The sequence below is a fragment of the Odontomachus brunneus genome, unplaced genomic scaffold (genome assembly GCF_010583005.1).
Source record: "Odontomachus brunneus isolate Ranch 3 - 2012 unplaced genomic scaffold, Obru_v1 Obru_scaffold_058, whole genome shotgun sequence".
Taxonomy (NCBI): Eukaryota; Metazoa; Arthropoda; class Insecta; order Hymenoptera; family Formicidae; genus Odontomachus; species Odontomachus brunneus.
This window is the reverse complement of record NW_022639508.1, coordinates 351,280-370,098: the sequence shown is the minus strand read 5'-3', so window position 1 is coordinate 370,098 and position 18,819 is coordinate 351,280. Positions and strand designations below refer to the sequence as shown.

Genomic DNA, 18,819 nt, shown 5'->3' with positions numbered 1-18,819 from the left:
GAGAGAGAGAGAGAGAGAGAGAGAGAGACCTGAATGCCCAGCAGCATGAATGCACGGCCTCGATCCGCGTCGATCCCGATCCCCCTCTTCGGCAAGAAGCCGGCATGCGCGCGAAGGAGACCGGTCTGCCGTTGCGTGCACGACTCGCATTACGCCGCTGAATATTTCATTCATAAGCGGGCCGAGCAATTACCGTATTCCACGAACGTGTGGAGGCACCGAGCTACGGAGGAGACGTCCGCGATCGCGCGCTTACCGCACCCCGCCGCTCGTCGTTGCAGCTGCAATTACGCGAGGCGCGGCCGCCGGTGCGGTGAATGAAACGCGTCCGCACACTTGCCGTTCTTTTGCCTCCTTCTTCCTTCCCTCCGTCTTTTTCTGCTCTCCCGCGTCCTTCCGTTTCGCGTTCTTCTTCCTCCTCTTCCTCTTCTCGACCGGTAAGACCGATTGACTTTTTGCGTGCCGGCGGAAATGACGGTCCGTCTCGTCTCTCCACGCGCCAATCGCGTGAGACGAATTCGCAGGATTCCTCGGAGACGCGGTTGCAGCAGCAACTGCTGCTGCTGCTGCTGCTGCTGCTGTTGCCGCACGAGGAGGGTCGGCCTTCGGCCGCGATTCGCGTCGGTCGGAGGTCGACGACGACGAAAGAGTGCGAGGAGCGCCGCCGGTGCATGCATGCGTGCGGTGCGCTTCTTGCATCCCGGGGATGCACCGACGATGAGCAGAAGTAGCGTCGGCGTGCGAGTACAACTCGCTCTGGGAGTTTGGATACCGCGAATTCCTGCGATTACCTCGTAAACCCCGCCAGTTCACCGTTCATGAATTAACCATCGTGATAGAGAATCCGAGTATATTATCGATGTAAAAAAAATTAGATATTCCGCGAACGAGGTACTCTCACCGGGGAGTCCTTACACGGTAAAAAAGTTTGTGCAAAAGACACATCTCTCAAGTATTGTCAAATTGTTACTCTAATTTTGCGAAGATTGCGAATATAATATTTTACCGTTTAATATATTCACGTTATATGTCAAATTAACATTACAATCAGAATGGACAAGTAAAATATATTGAATTTGGCATGTAATGTTTTACAATGCAGCGTTGTCAGGACATAATTAAAACAAAGCGTCTCCTGCCGCTCGTAGAAATGACAAAAAAAAAAGAAAACCTATCTTTTGTACGGTTTCAACAGTGAGATAATAACGTGCCACACCCGTGTTTCTGTTTGCAGAATTTCCGGGAGCATCGCATAGACGGTGCCGCGCTGCCGTTGCTCTCGGAGGATCATCTAACGGGTCCGATGGGTATGAAGCTCGGTCCAGCGTTGAAGTTGCGCGCTATGCTCGCTCGGAAGCTTGGCGCTTGTACGGTGTGCTTGCATTGCGCGCACTGCCACCAAACGCCGTTACCAGCGCTGAGCGCCGCGGCCGCCGCGGTGACGCAACAACAACAGCAGCAGCAGCAACAGCAGTCGCAGCAGCCGCAGCAGCAACAACAGCAACAGCAGCAACAGCAGCAACAGCAGACGTCGGGCCGGCGACCCAGTAGCACCGGAAACTGACAAACAATGGCGGAGACTCCCCCGTTAGGGCCCGAGACAGCAGCGGCCGGTATGGGTATGACCCCGTCGCCGTCTCCGGACCCGAACCGGGCCCTCAGGATAGAACGGCGTGTGCCTCGTCCGGTACGCAAGCCGGAAGTCGTCTTCAAGAAGCCGATCAAGCAGTGACACGCGGTGGACGTGCGAGATGCGGAAGACGCTTTCGTATTGTTACCCCGAGTGTGTGTGGAGACTCCGCCTGTTGTCAGTAGTGACCTAAGTGCCCGGATCGACCCTTAGATAGAAAAAACTCGGGAGACCGACTCGGCTCCGCGCGCTCCGGCGATGCCGGGGTGTTGGAGGCCAGGGGAAAGGTAGGAAGGTAGAGGTAGAAAGAGAGAAAGAGAGAGAGAGAGAGAGGAGAGACTTCGCATAAGTTAGCGCCTAGAGACCGAACGCTCAAGAAAAGAGAGTAGTTTCGAGTATCGGGATTAGATATAGAGCCTAAGGATAGGAAGCGCAGAGACCTGACGGAGCGCGTACGTTGGCGAGCTGAAAATGTTTTGTAACTTCGCGTTCTGTTCCTCTTTTTTCTTCACCTTTTGCTTTTTGTACCAATAAACGTTTTCCAAAAACTGCCGAGAGAAATTTTCGCAAGTATACGTGGTAAAATATATTGTTTGTTATCGAGAAGTGCGTTCGCGAGATTTAGTAACAATGCGGTAGACGCGTTTGAATTTTTGTACGGGAGGGAATGCGGAAAAGCGGTCGTGAATCGAGCAAACCAGTGCCTACTTTTCGTATAAGGTCTTCCAGGACGACGTTATCGGGTGATCGTAGGGAATCGGTCTTTGATGCGCGTTGAGACGTCAAACCCGCGCGTCAAACCCGCACTGGGATGATCTGTAATTCGGCACAGAATTCTATCAGAGGGAAATATTTCTAAAGAGAAAGAAATATTTGAAAAATCAGAAATACATTTTTTACAAATCAGAATTACATTTCCGACAAAAGGAAGCCTATATACGCCCTTAGAAATGTGTATATGGATATATATATATATATATATATATATATATATATATATATATATATGCACAGTAAAATCGTATCTTCGCGCACTCGTATCGTGTCGCGCACAAAATTGCAAATAAAATTCCGTCACGAATCGCGGATCGTCCGAAGCCGGGGCCTTATTCTCGATCGCGCCGCCTCATCTCTCGATCGTCGATCGACAACTTTCTCAAACTTAACGGCCGAGGTCGTGTTTCTGAGCTGCGTGCGAAAGTTCAGGATATGAAAGACGAAGAGGAGGCGTCGACGATTCGAAAAGAGACAGACGTGACGAAGAGAAGAGGAGGAGGAGTGCGCGAAGTACGTACGTGTACACACGTGCATATGCGTCGGAGTGATTACGTGCGAGAATACGAGTGTGTGGCAAAAAAAAATAAGAAAAAAGAAAAACAAACGGGACATAGGAGTACAGAGGTATATGTGAAACACAAGGAGAGACGATCTAATTAGGGAAAATTATGTGCAATAACAATAAATACGTTTCGACGCGATAACTTTTAACTACATAGGAGATACGTATTTGCTCAAATCGTTGTTTCTTTTATATATTTTAACGAAGTTTTTTATATGGATGAATTATTATGATAAATATATACTAAATTATATTTTTGCTAGCGCTCTACGTGCAACAAAAAAAAAAAATGTGAGACCCACGTGCGAGCACATGAACGTACACACGAACACAAACATGCGTACACAGACACATTTATACACAAGTATACTCACCAATCCGCGCGAATGTTGACGACGACGACGACAAGTTTCACGTGCGACGGACCCGTCTTAGCTCTTAGGGAATTGTACATTAGCGCCCCATTTAATTTGCCCCTCTTTAATCCTTAACGTTCAACGCAAGCGTTTATTTATTTAGAACGTATAGTACCGTTGCCTTATTGTATTCACACGTAACGACTAAGATACGTAAAACGGTGGTAGGGCGACATCAAAGTGTGCGCTTGTGTGCGCCACGCGTGCGAGAGCGAGGAAACAAGAGAACGAGCGCTAGAGAGAGAGAGAGAGAGGGGGGAGAGAGAGAGAGAGAGAGAGATCAGTTCGTAAGACGAGCAGTATTTTTAGATTTACACATTAGCCTGAATTTACTGCAGACTACGTAAAGTTAGAACTGTATGTACACATACATACACACGAGTAGACACACGTACATATCCATATACATACACAACATATACATACACATATACGAATACACCCTCGAGGTAACACGTGCTGTTGACACGTGCCACCCCGCGCTCCCGAGTTCACGTTTTGTCGGAAGAAAGATTTCATTGTCTCATCAAAAAATTACGTAAAGACATATCCACGAGTGAGTATCTCGCGGCTACGTCACGAGATTTATTCGCATTCCGCGTTCAATTCACGACCGACGATAACGCGCCAAGATAAAGAGGTAAAAGGAAAGAGAAAAAGAAAGAACTCTCGCAAATAAAGAAGGAAATTCGTTTGCCGCGGCTGACTAGGTAAGTCTGTTACTACTTCGCGGTGTAAAATTACCAATGGTAATTAGACGTTGTGATCGCGCACAATGTTACTACGGTTTTACGCGGATGGCTAATTACAGTTCTCCCCGTGTATATTTACCACGTGCCTATGTTGTTTCTAATTAACGGCACGATATCCTCTCGGCATACATATGTATACAAGTATGCGTGATAACGTGACTACGGAAATATTTCTTTTCCCTTTTTCTTTTCTTTTTCTCCGTTTGCTGCTCAACGAACGCGACGTTCGGAGATTGTACTTTTTCGAGCAATGGCACGGGAGTGAAACCTCCCGTCGCCGTCCGTGTGCGATGAACTCGGGCGCGTCGACACTAACAACCAAGTTCAGCGGCTTTTACTTAAAACACACGATCACTGTACATAACGCTTGAGCATTTATTTATGTCGTGCTTTTACACAAGTGTCTCGTAGTATTTTATTTAGTGTCTTAGTCGAGAGGTTCTCACGCTGTCCAATGCGTATCAACGAATGTTACGCGGTAAACTCGTCCGACTAGAGAGAGAAAGAGAAAAAAGATAGGAAACAAGAGAAACACGGACGAGAGGGGGAGAGAGAGAGAGAGAGAGAGAGAGAAAGAAAAAAGGTAGGAAACAAGAGAAACACGGACGAGAGGGAGAGAGAAAGAGAAAAAAGAAAGAATTTATGTGACGTTGTAGAATCGGTGACAGATTCTCTCAGCGAAGGATTTACTTAATCGCATTACGGATTAAAAGAGTTAGAGAAAAGTGGTGAAATCGGCGATAAGGCAATTTCTTTTTGTGATATTTCAAGATTTTCTCCATTCATCTTCCGGGGTACCCATCCCATTCACCTTCCCAACAACCGACCTTCTTCCCCGCCCCCTGCTTCGTTAAAATCGATCGATTTTGCGACACCTTAACTCACCTGATCTCCCTTCGACTCTTTCTATTTCTCCATTGCGAGTCTGTCGTGTATTATCTTACGATTAACTGTCATATCACATGTATATATATAGTAGAAATTAATGGTGAAAAGAGGAAAACAAACAGTACATTGTTTCTGTTAAAATAAACCTTGTTGAAAAATAGTACGTGTGCTTTACTCTCTGTGTAATTTTTCTACTGCTTGTTGTAAGTGGCGACATATAAATCGTTATGATAAAGAAATCGCGTGTGAATACGCGGACCTATAATTTACGGGATCTGGTCATAGGAGCAAAGGGATGGTAAATAAATTAATTAATTTGCCACAAGAACTAATTCAATCAATCAAATATTTATATCAATTAAAATATTTATATTCTAAGCTCATATGGAATGAGCTTGGAATCCACTACAAGCTTGAATAAAACATTTGCGATTACGAGTAACAGTATTTCCGTCGTTTCAAAATTTTGTTTCAACAAATTTAAAAAGAGCAAATTTTTCATTAATTATATATCTCTTGTATTAACACATTTATATATGTGTGGTGATAATAACATAGACTTAAAAGCAGAATATCCGTAGTCTGTCTTCAACGTACTAGGACTTCACGATGTTTCGGGAACTTTCACCTGCAGGTAAGAGAAATAGATTATTAAAAACAGTATTTTAATATACAACCAACAGCGTATGGTCGTGCTCACAAAATTATTATTTATCGTAGCTCCACCGTAAACACCGCGGCAATATTTGTCATTTCGACATGTCAGTATTTCAACTGACACAATTGATTATTGCCGAGTAATCTCGTGGAGATATTGTCGGAACGAGTTAAGATTTAAAAGTTGAAACTTGGTGTGATAAGATACAAGTAATTGACATAATGCGAAGAGGCACGACGTACAAGAACAAAAATTCTTCATCAGCTGAATAAACAACTGAAATTCCTCGTAAATACGTAAGAACATTGCATTCACGAGAAAGAATTGTCTGAGCGTCAAGACATTCGTATTCCTGTGCAATATTTTTTTGGCAAACTATCAACTTCCTTTCTTCTTTTCTTTCTTCTGTTTCACAATTCGACTTTGTTATGCAACTGTCATTTAGTATATGCGAATAATTGTAATAAAATTGCGCAGATTGATCTTGTAATTTTGCGGCCGTTGAAATGATCAAACTAGTGTCGAACGGAGGCTCGTTATTACCTTGTGATGCGTCGCGATTACACCATCTTTGTCCCTGGTGAGAATTTCTATGTCAGCATAGTGGTCCTTGTTCACCCTTATAGTCTTCCCGGTACACTTTCCATTGACCAGGTCCCCGGAAATAACGTCGCAGTAGATCCCGCTTTCCAAGCAAGTAAACAAAGATCTCTTGAGGTCGAACCTTTCATTGTTGAACGCGACAAATCCGCGTTCACCGCGACAAAAAGCGATCTGATTGCCACCATTGTCCCACCAATGGTTGACCGTGGTTCCGTTTACGGCGTTGTGGAAGATCACCATGTTGTAGATCTGACGCCAACGGTGCTCGCAGATCCTGCCGTTGCCGCAGGTATTGTCCGGGTAAATGATCGGAGACAGTAGATTGTTGTTGCCATCCGCTGGCGGGCTGTCGTCAAAGTTTTGGAAGTCATAGGAGCTCATGACACGTGGGTTCCCGTAATTGTGCGCTAACATAAAGGCAACCGCCATCTACAACGCAAAACGTATTCCATTAGACACGATCCACGTCTGGATAGAGACAATTGACACGTTGATCGTCGCGTCGATCTCCGTTGATTGTATCGAAGGCTTGATTGACGATTGAATTACCAAAGATAAGTGAGTGTAATTTGAGACGCGTGTATCCTCTATCTCGTTCTATCGGTTCTCTGTTGGCTGTACAATCGAGTTTTCCAATGCGATTAATTACATTTATATGTAATGTAACACACTCGTTATTAGCACCACACATGTGTGACGCATCGGTTTTTCACGAGACAGACCAATATCACATATGTGTGGCAATAATTCTTTCCGTGCACACAAATTAAGTCTGTTTTACATTGTTACATAAGAAGTACAGGATGGCTGTGAAAACGAACACAGCGATAACGAACGTATTAATTGCGCACTTGTCACTTCGTCATCGCTTCTACGTTTTTATTAATTCAATTGGTTTTACTATTCCAAATTTTTATCCTGAAATATTCCCGAAGAGTTACGTGCCTTGTACAACCGCGACGTCTTGTAGGTAAGAATATCGTGATCGTTGCGTTGAGTGTCGTGGTTGTCGATGAATACCAAGGCATCCTTCGATTCTAGCAAATTCCACTCAACTCCCCAGTTGATGAGCCACTTGAGCATATTATACCCCTTAAATGCGTTACTCAGTTCGCGGCCATATTGAAACTCCGTCACTGCGCCCAAACTGGTATACTCGTGTTTAGAGATCGCCTCGTTGCCGTAGTCGATCACTTCCTGATATATGTAAGGTCGTGTATTTGGTCGGAAACCGTGTGTGGGATTCACATCCTGTAGATTGTCATAGATCGCTTTAAGATCATTCGGCCACATATGTTTCGCGGCGTCTATCCTGAAATCCAGCAATCGAGGGCGTTAAATGACGATATATATATATATATATATATATATATATATATATATATATATATTTTTGTTGAAACAATTAACAGACGTTCTGTACTAACCGAAAACCGGCGATGCCCATGTCGATAGCTTCGTTCATGAAGTCGATGATAATCTTACGGACATACTCGGATGTCTGATTGAGATCGTGCAAACCGACTAGATCACAATTCCGTACATTTACTGGATCGTTGTAGTTATTTATGCCGCATGGCGGATTGTGAAAATGTTCCGATGAATACGGCACGTCATGGTACTGACGCTTATAGGTATCCGCCGTCGAACCACCGGTACCACGTGCTTGTTTGAAATCGCCGGTCATGTGGTTGAGCACTGCATCAACGTAGATCCTCACGCCGGCTCGGTTGCACCGCGAAACCATTTCTACAAATTCTGCTTTTGTACCCGATCTCGTCTCGAATTTGTAAGATATAGGCTGGTAACGTTCCCACCACGGTCTGGACGCTACGATTATATTTTCTTGGATCGGAGAAACCTGCAATTCACGAAGGCTTTCAATGGAGATCACAACAGGATGTAAGGGATTGAACTATTAACCAATTAGAGCTCATGACTAACTTAGCTGGGATATCATTCAAATGACATATGGAGTCCTCTAATATGATAAAAATAACAATTTCGGCGGAAAAAAGTTGCAAAAAGAATTTGTTTATAACAAAATTGTTTAAACAACTTATTTAAAAAAATATTTTTTTGAAAATATGATGTCAATCGATTCCGTTTTGAAAATTAGATCGAAAACGTGTATAATATGTTCAAAGTCAGACTCCTATCTGTTATAAAAAAATAATAAATAATTTCATATAATGCTGAACCCTTTACTACCCATAGCTAACTCAGCTGGAATATCATTCAACTGACATATGGTATCCTCTAGTATGATAAAAATAACAATTTCAGCGCAAAAAAGTTACAAAAAGAATTTGTTTATAATTGTTTATTTTTTTTTGTAGTAAATAGAAGTTCGATTTTGAACATACATGTTTTCCTAATTTTCAAAGCGGATTGGCAGCATCAGATTTTCAAAAAAACAATTTTTTAAATAAGTTGTTTAAACAATTTTGTTATAAACAAATTCTTTTTGCAATTTTTTTTCGCCGAAATTATTATTTTTATCAGAGGAAATTATTTTTACTAGAGGATTCCATATATCATTTGAATGATATCCCAGCTAAATTAGTCATGGGTTCTAATAGGTTAATACGGCAATCACTTTCATCATTTCGGCCGAGTTGATTGCTACAAGAAGATTGATTTGTCGACTGGCAGCGTCCCACAAAAAATTCATAGCTTTTAATCCGTCTTTGTTTTGTCGCGTGTTTATTATTCATCATCCTAACGATTAATTAATCGGCCTTATGTTTCTATATGTTCGAGTGGTTCAAAATTTATTAGATTAGCTCGATCAAAATAGAATTTTCTGCATACAAATCTGTTCGATGTTCGTGAATTTAATTCTCTCATTAATCTCTCTTTAATTCTGTCGTGAAACGACTAGAGTTTTTGTTTTGAAAGAATGATTGCCGCAAAGACACACGTGGCTAAAATTGCGCGCCTCTGATTCCCTTGATTTCTCTTACCTGAACACCACCGTATCCTATAGGACCGAGGAATTGTTCGCACTCCTTCGCGATATCCAGCCATTTCCACTCGAAGAGATGTACTATCACACTGTGGCCCGGCACATAAAGTGGGTCGCGGTAAGCAGTGTCGTCATAAGCGACCACTGCCGACAATAAGCTTAAAGCGCACACTATCGCTCGCATTCTGTATACTAAAGATAACAGCTACCACTCTGTAGAATATAAGTCTGCTGCTATATATAAAATGTGCTGCTACGTATGAAATACGAGTGACGAGCTGAAATGCAAACTAATTAATAACAGTCGACAAAGTGGCGATTGTTACGTTTGCGATAATTCTCGACTATGCAGAAGTCGGCTGTCGGCCTACTCGAGTCGAAACTTCGCTAGTCCAGCAAATTTTATCAAAAGATCAATTAAACATTCCGGAATAAAAAGGAAGAAAAAGAATTGAATAAAGGAAATGAATTTGTAAAAATAAAGATAACAGCTATGCGATAATGCTATGCTCCAGTAGAGAATTAAATTCGAATACAATAATAATCACGTCATTCATTCTTTCATCATCATTCTTTTCATCATTCTTTTCGAGTCAATGATCAAAGTACATAACGCGCTGTGCAACACGCGTGTCGTCAGTTATCATTCCTGTTTCACTGTAAAATATTTCGGACTCTCGTCGGTATTTCGATATGAATCGACAAGTTTCCTCTCAATAGAATCTTATTTACGCGACAGATAGCGTTATATGCGTGAATTCGCAGTGCTATACGACGGAATATAGCCGGGGGCAAGATGTCGGATCGCGGGAAGTCAGGGCGTGGGACGTCGAGGCGCGGGAACGATACATTATACATTTCGAAGTGTGTTAAATAATCGATTATATGGAATGTTTCTGATTTTAATGAATGACAAATTTTAGGGAAATAAAATTGTACCCAAGTCACAAAATTTAGATCGATATTCATAGTTTGCTTTTATCCGACATAATTACAGCTTCATGCATCTTTGATTAAGCTTAAATTTGTTTGCTTAAAGTTAAGGTTATTTGTACATTAGATCATGAATCTACTCGTATATCGATGTACACTGAAAAAAAAGATTACGACAATTATTATCAAATCGTCGTAATCTTTTTTTTCAGTGTAAGTCGATAAAAGCGAGGTTAATTATTTTCGCTGAATGCAATCGCGCAATGTGATTTATCGGCAAGTTACAATAATTTACATTTACATTTACATAGCGCTACGGTACCGATAAGATTTATTACAAATTAAAGTACTAATAAAAATAATGATGCTTCTCGTATTTTCTATGATGATAACAACGACGTGGGGCAAACGGTCAAAGTTATAATATTATATGAACAACATTATCTAGTCAGGATGCTAAAAATAAATGTCACAAGAGGATTAGTTTGAAAAGTACGAAACATAAAGATACGAAGAATGCAGAGATAAAACAACGTTCAATTCAGACTTGATGAGTGGAATATATTGTGGCAAACGACTCGGCAAATAAATATATAATTCCACGCGTATAAATTCATGTACAAAATAATGCTTAGAAAATTATTTTATTATAATATGGCGTATATCATTTTATTACAATTATATTATCGATGAATCATGTAATATATGTATTAATTCTCCTATCTATTAACTGTATCTTCATAAAATATAAAATATGCTTTCCAAAGTAAGAACATTAAAATTTGACGAGACATTCAGTTCTACGAATTATTATATTATTATATTATTAATTATTATATTATTGGAATTGGTAATTTATAATAATACGAATAATACCGGAGACCAAACAACTTAATTCAAATCTCGGCTCAGTAGTTTAGCGGAGATTCCAAACACATCGATTCGAATCTCGGCTTAATCTAGCGGAAAAATTTAGTGAGATATGGTGAGATATTGTGGATCGAACATTAAGAATGTGACTTTGGGATATTGGAAAATTATTTTCAACACTCTGGGCGTGTTACTGAGTGAGTAGAGTGACATTAACACACATTGTAATCCAAGAGATCATGCAGAGTAAAATACGCACACGTCATGTCGTTTTCGAAAATACATCTTTGCAAACGCGAAAATTACTTAAAAAACTGTAAAATATTATCCTAGAATGTGCTTTAGATGCTAACATATATGACTTAAATAACCTGCAGTAATATGATCGACTTTCGGCCCATGAGCGATATTCCTACGACATTAAGTTGAATCCAACATTATGGACGCGACTTTGGGATATTGGCAAATTATTTTCAACATTCTGGGTGTGCTACTTAGGGAATAAAATGAAACTAACACACATTTTCATCCAGGAGACGATGCAAATGGAAATACGCACATCTTTTCGAAATTGAACTTTGCCAACCGCCAAAATTACTTTAAAAGGCTGTGAAAAATTACTCCAGAATTACCAAAGATAAGTGAGTGTAATTTGAGGCGCGTATGCTCTACCTCGTTCTATCGGTTTTCTGTTGGCTGTACAATCGACTTTTCCAATGCGATTAATTACACTTATATGCAATGTAACACACTCATTATTAGCATCACGTATGTGTGACGCATCGGTTTTTCACGAGACAGACCAATGTCACATATGTGTGGCAATAATTCTTTCCGTGCACACAAATTAAGTCTGTTTTACATTGTTACATAAGAATGGCTGTGAAAACGAACACAGCGATAACGAACGTGTTAATTGCGCACTTGTCATTTCGTCATCGCTTCTACGTTTTTATTAATTCAATTGGTTTTACTATTCCAAATTTTTATCCTGAAATATTTCCGAAGAGTTACGTGCCTTGTACAACCGCGATATCTTGTAGGTAAGAATATCGTTATTGTTGCGTTGAGTGTCATGATTGTCGATGAATACTAACGCATCCTTCGATTCTAGCAAATTCCACTCAACTCCAGTGTATGAAGTTAGCACCCCACTTTTTGAAATTTATAATTTTGAAAGTTGTTCCAGATTGTTCTGACTTTGTACCACATTGTTCCAAAGTGATATTGCTTCATTCGAAACGGTTTTCGAATAAAACAAAAAAAATGATTTTTTAAGCTGGCACCCCACTTTTCGAAAATCGAACATTCTGATACCGCAATAGATTGTTCTAGTTGTTCCAAACATTGTTCCAAAAGAACAAATCCGTAAGTTGAATTATAAGTCCAAAAAATAAAAAAAATGTTTTTGACCTGGCATCCCATTTTTTGAAAATAAAGCATTCCGATACCGATATAGATTGTTCTAGTTGTTTCAAACATTGTTCCAAAAGCACAAATCAATAAGTTTAAATAGAAGCCCGAAAAATTAAAAAAAAGTTTTTTGACAAACAGTCTATCGGACCAAGAGTAAACTTATACTATCTTTCTTGTTCCAACCGAGATCTTTTTGTTCTGAGTTGTGCTAGGCTTAAGAATTATAGTTTTAGAATATGAGACTCGTAGCGTCATCCATTCTCCGAAAATTCGTAAAAAAATTGATTTGACAGTACTCGACGTCAAGAGTAAACACATTCATGTTAAATTCATGTTAATTCATGTTAATTATTCATGTTAATATTCATGTTAATTCATGTTAATTATCGTTTTAATTATGGCGAAGTCAAAATGCAATATTAAAAATAGGCGCGAAATAATTTAGAAAATAACGCGGCAGCTCCCTCGTACTTGTCTCGACAGTTGAGAGTGTTATGGCGTGACGCTCGAGCACGTGCTTACGTACGCGTGTTTATATGATCCGGCTGCGCACCCCCACAAGCGCCGCTCAGCCAACGTCCCGAGCGGGCCATTACGATGGTCGATTTACCTAGCCTTTTTGGAGCTTAGAGTTTTTGTTAGAGCCGTTACCCAAGTATTGTTATTATCGATTATTCGATCATCGTTATTCCGTTATTATCCACTCGCGAATATTATTACATGATTGTCGAGCAGATATTATTATCATTACCATTTAATATTCGAGTATTATTACTTCTTTATTCGGTTCTTATTTAATTTATTCGGTTATTATTTAATTATTGCTATTACGTATAGGAAAGCAACTCGGGTGTACCGTTACAATAATTTTTTTATCTCGTTTTTAATCAGTTATTATTGCCATTATTGCTGCTCAGTTATTGTTATTTATTGTTATTATCGTTATTCAGTTATTATCTGCTCGCGGCTATTATCACACAATTGTCGATTAAGTATTATAATCACTACCATTTTTTATTCGAATATTAATATTTTTTTATAATAATTATAATAATATCTGCTCGACAATCGTGTGATAATAGCCGCGAGCTATTATTTATTGTTTTATATTGTCCAGTTTCCAAATCTTTTTTCCTTGCAAAATTATGCAGAACGCAGCGTAAGAAAGACGAGATTGATGAGAGATGACCTAGTTTTGTGATAATGGCCCATATTCTGAGTTCTCTTTTAACGATAAATGAGCCTCTAAAAATGGCTTATTAAGCTTTCTAATTGGCTATGAGTCACTTTTAGAGGCTCATTTATTGTTAAAAGAGAACTAAGAATACGTCGCGCGGTCCGCTCATCAGTGGGACAAGAATAGAGCGATTGGACGTCTGTTTTTTTCTAACTTACTATCATTGTACAAAATACAACGGGCACGAACCAGGAGCATTTTATCGTTACCATCGTGAAAATGTGCCTAACGAACGTAGTAAAGGCGCACTTTGTTAGATGGCGTCTCGAAAATGCGCCTAGCTCTGGCCATTGAAACCAGGCTGATGGTCATTTTTATGCTTCTCTCTGTTACTAATGAGTTAGACGTATCTTCACTGTATCAAGTAGTACAACTCAACGACAGGTTAGACGTATTTTTATTCTATCATCATAAACAATAGATATAACATTGTTGTGAGGATTGGCAAACACATAAAACGTGCTTTATAGTTCGTTTATAAAAAACCAAACTGGATACCAAACTCTACAAAAAATATTTTTGGTTTTATTTTTATATTTGTACAACAAATTGTATAAGTTTATGTGTCATATTGTTCTATAGCAAATGTTTTATATATTCTCAAGTTACGTATACAATGTATAATGTAATGTTGTAAAATCTAACCAATATAACTTTAAATATTGTACACTTTCGTGTATATATAGTATATATAGTATATATAGAACATGAATCTTCTAAAGTACCTGAGGAAGTTCACTAATGCAGAGTACTTTGGAACACGTTTTTCAAGAAATATAGTAAGAAAAACTTCTAAATTGTATAAAAATTATTCTACTATTGTTAACGATTTCAAAATAACTGTCAGACTATTATAACATGATGCTAATTAGTTTTTTTTAGACTTAGTATGGTAAATATCCAGAACTGTATGAAATATCTTCAAATGTCAAATTCAAGGATCAAACTCAACGTATTTATAGTATTTATAGTGCCAACAGTGGACAAATATTTTTAAGTACATTATTAATTATTATATGAATAAATACTTTGTAGAATATTTATTTTAATAATTGGCAAAATCTGTTTCAGAAAATTATTTATTCATAAATATTATGCAAGTGGCAAGTGTAATTTTTATTGCTATAGAAACATATTTTTTGGAAATCTTTTGTCTTACTTTAGGTTTAATGTTCTCCATATCGCAATGAAGAAAGTGATTGATCTTGATGTTTTAACTTGCGAACATTACATACACATGAGTGTCTATGTGAACGCAGTAATAGATAACATAAAACCGGATGAGATTGTGATTATAAAGCTTAGAAGTAATGAGCTTTATGTTTTTGCATCATTGTTTTTCTCAAGTATGTATTATCGTCATAATATTTTGGATTCGACGCTATTTCGAACGACCTGATGTATGCTCTCTTCCTTATGTATGATAAGTAGAAATCCCCATTTTTCTCAACTAAAAGTTGTTGCAGTTGAAATCGATAATTTCAGATCTTGGAGTAATCGCGGCTAACCAACGAGGGTTCTTCCGTTTCTCAGCGGGATATCACGCGCAAAGTTGCGCGTATCGAGTAACGCGAGGCTTCCTTTGACGCGTTGTCCTTATCATCCTTCCTCGGCGAATATCTTATTAGCCGCCAATTCTGAAGACCTTTTTACTGTGCTTTACAGCAGGATGGATGCGGATCGGTAGCTGACGCAGTTTGCGGGTCAGAAGTGCCGCATCCCGACGCTTAAATTTCCGCGCCGAATTATGAGCGTTGGAGAGTAGTCGACTCGTTAATTAATTAACGCTATTTGGTTAATTAAAATTTTTGCCGTTCGGCTATGCGGATGCTGCGTGCGCAATCGTCTCCTCGGTATTTTGTAAGAGATCTCCGCATTTGCTGCCGCGCATCGGCGGCGCAGTACGGTGGCATGACGCGATGCGCGCGGGTCAGAGTTCATTGCAACCTGGCGGAAAATGATATGACCGAGTAACGTTATTTATCGCCGCGTGCAATTTACCACCGGCTGGCACGCGATAGTTACAAGGTAGAGAAGTGCATTTTCTTTACGAGCTGCGCCGCGACTCCGTATTAATTGATCCCGAATCGCCGGAGAACTCTCGGCCAGATTAACCGCCTGATATTTACGTTCGCCGAAACGCGGATAAAGTTACTACCGTGATTACGATGGTAATTTGATTCGGAAATGTACGCTCTGTGTGCGCAAGAAAAACTCTTTCTAAATTATGGTGTTACTATATTCTAAATTATGGTGTTATTGCTCGGTCATTGGCGCGATATGCTATCAAGGTCTCAATCGATGAATTCACTCAATTATTCGATAGCACTATACTTAGATTTAAACTCTGTTCAATAATGTATTTCTTGTACTTAAATCTAAGTTTAAACTACTATCGAAAAGTTGGCATAGAGTTTTCAATGAATTCGATAACCATTTCATTAAAGGAAACTAATTATCCCGATTTTTGTCAAAGAAACAAAGAGAATGGACGCTGTTCCTTCCGTCGTCGTTACCTTCGTCGCTGCTCTTTTACATTCTCTCCTGGAGTCTGTTTATGCGACCATGACAGTTTATGACAGTTTGACTCTATTCTGTCTATTCTTCTTCCTCGCAGCGCCTGATTAATATTTCGGCATGAGCAACAGCGACGGCGATGGCGGCGGCCTTTTTAAAAGGCCGTTAACTCCACGGCGAGGGGTGCCTCAATAGCAGATGGCGCGATTGATAGATCGGGACGGACTAAATCTCGCGATATCTTACGTCATAAACGCCGCGGATACCGGGAGCATAATTATTCGCGATGCGCTTGCCACCTGACGCTCGTAACGAGTCGAGTCGACTTGACTCGATCGGAGAGGGAACAAGGTCGGCGGAGGTACGAGTGCGAGGTGTCACGATAATATTCATCGATCTCTTTTGGCGTAACGCCTCTCGCTATTTATTCGGGATGATTTGTCTGCGATTTATCACGCGGCGCGAGCTACGCCAGTGGCGGGACAGCGTAATCCAGGTGTTGAGCGTACGTCGCGGCTGAGATTTACATCCGCACAAAAAACAACGCGGATATCTTTGGCGTTCGACACCGGCCACCGCCACCTGACTCGCGAACTCTCCGAGATGAGAGAGTCGCCCCTCTTCTTCCTCTCCTGACCCCGTGCATAGAAAAATATATGTAATGCATGCAAATAAACTTGTCTTTCAAGTTTTGCTAAGTTTATATATCCGGAAATCTGTCACAAGTATTTATCGTATCAAATTTACTCAAAGTATGTTTTGAATTCTAGTAAGTTTAGCATTTTAATCAGGAATATGAAATAATTGCTTACTACATAGAGACGACTTTTGTTTCGATAAAGTTTTATAGTATTTTCGTGAAGAAAATAAAAGTTCTTCTTCTACATAATAATGAGCTTCTCTAAAATTTGAATAAATTTGAAAACTATTATCAAAAGAAAATGTTCTTTGTTCAAGGTGATTATTAGTTAAAGGAAGGAAAGTGTAGACTGAGTAATCGCTTTTCTCAGCAGCAGAATAATATTTTTCCTTGTACATTATCTACATGAGCCGCGGATTTTTTCAGAGATCGTGATCGCAGATCAGTGAAAAACTCGTTCGAGACCACGACTTCCTTTATTTGTTATTTCCAGACTGTTTTTTGGTTTCGGCTACAGTATATCACAGCAGTAGATAGATCGAACTTTAAGTAGAATTACACCGATCGCCAGCGAACTATAACAACGGTTTGATCTTTGTACAATTGCATAAAAGATTCTTCGTTTTCTGTCTTGTTATTTCTGTGTTGATTCTTCGGTGGAGAAAGAACGCGTATGTATGTGTGTGTGTGTATATAATGTGTCCCGAGAGGCGGGAGAGAGAAGCGTATATACGATTAGCATCTTGAATGTTTCTCTCGAATTAAACTCTAAATCGAAGTTACATCTTGCAAGACACGTTGCAGATCGCGCTTTTGAAAGAAGGAGAGACGGGCCGCACGAACAAATCATTGAATTGACACGTTTACTATTGCTAATTAGACATTTTATTTCCGTCGGGAATATCTTTTGCAAAAAGATATATCGCGGACTGTTGTGTCCTTATTTAAAAAAATGATCTCAGCGAGTGGGTCGATGTGAAGTCTAGACGGACTGTATAAAATTTTTCGCGTGCTCGGAAGATGGATCGTGTGTGTCGGAAGCACAAGCGCAAATTATAGTCTGGACGCGCCTGCGCGTCGGTTGACAGTGAACATGTTAATTTTTTCCTGTTTTTTTTTTTTTACTTTTTTTCTTTTTGATTGAAGTCGCCGTGAACGAGAAAATAATTTACACGCGCGCGATATGCTTCGCGTCACACTCGCACGTACATGTACTATAATACGTACTGCACATACACAGCTCGACCGATCGTTAGTCGTCGCTGGTGCAACGAGGAGTTCGCGCCGTTCTTAGGCTGCCTATTTTTATATACACATATTTTACATACACACCTTACGTATAAAATAATAGAAATATATCGCTCTGCGCGCACACCGACAGATGCACCAGAGACGGTGCACGGGCAAGTAAAGACGGTTTTCAACGTTCATAAGCAAATCCCTAGCTGCGCGATTAAGCTGCATATGCGACAATGGGATGAAGCATCATTAGCGGTGGCGTGACAGCTGTTTAATTCTACCTTTTTCTCGGGCTCAATTAATTGCTGAACTGACGTGTTTTGATCTACTTGCACTTCGAAGCTGCGTCTACGAAATTAAACGTGCTCCCTATGACCCCTAATCCTGGATAAATGTCTCGCGTTGCTGCGTCGAGGATGTTCGAGTGGTGCAACTTGTAGCCGCGTGTGTCAATTACATTTACTTAATAATAACTATATACGACAACGGGGCGTTGTCGTGACAAGAATTCGTCTGGCGAGTGTTTCCGGATCTCCTGCGCTATTCGAAGCATCCGTAGCTTCGCTACGACCGCCGCGGTTTTGGAAAATTGATCGCGCGATGACGGAAAAATGAACCACCGTTCTCTCTATTTATCTCGAGGCGAATCACGATGCTTGGGGCGGGGAGGGAGAGAGAGAGAGAGAGAGAGAGAGAGAGAGAGAGAGAGAGAG

At 40.2% G+C, this 18,819-nt stretch overlaps 2 protein-coding genes across 10 annotated transcripts in view; one reads left to right on the top strand and one right to left on the bottom strand.

Moving 5' to 3' along the window:
- Positions 1 to 5,186, top strand: part of LOC116845846 (uncharacterized protein KIAA1522-like) — a 280,571-nt gene extending 275,385 nt beyond the window's left edge. For all 9 annotated transcript variants that reach the window (XM_032819006.1, XM_032819008.1, XM_032819005.1 and 6 more), the window contains one exon: positions 1,235 to 5,186. In XM_032819006.1, coding sequence (XP_032674897.1) covers positions 1,235 to 1,564 — 330 coding nt within the window. In that variant the 3' untranslated portion in view covers positions 1,565 to 5,186. The remainder of the gene's footprint in view (positions 1 to 1,234) is intronic.
- Positions 5,187 to 5,354: 168 nt separating this feature from the next.
- Positions 5,355 to 9,485, bottom strand: LOC116845847 (alpha-amylase-like). Its single transcript, XM_032819015.1, has 5 exons — positions 9,253 to 9,485; positions 7,714 to 8,147; positions 7,232 to 7,598; positions 6,227 to 6,715; positions 5,355 to 5,653 (listed from the first exon to the last, which is right to left on the bottom strand). Exons 1-5 carry the CDS (start codon positions 9,436 to 9,438, stop codon positions 5,630 to 5,632), a joined length of 1,500 nt encoding a protein of 499 aa, XP_032674906.1. The 5' UTR covers positions 9,439 to 9,485; the 3' UTR covers positions 5,355 to 5,629.
- Between the last annotated feature and the right edge of the window lie 9,334 nt (positions 9,486 to 18,819).

Coding starts and splice junctions, on each gene's coding strand:
- LOC116845847 (XM_032819015.1), bottom strand. CDS start 9,438: ATGCGAGCGATAGTGTGCGCTTTAAGCTTATTGTCGGCAGTGGTCGCT. Junction 7,599..7,713: donor ATGGGCATCGCCGGTTTTCG/GTTAGTACAGAA, acceptor GCTGGATTTCAG/GATAGACGCCGCGAAACATA. Junction 6,716..7,231: donor AGACGTCGCGGTTGTACAAG/GCACGTAACTCT, acceptor TTTGCGTTGTAG/ATGGCGGTTGCCTTTATGTT.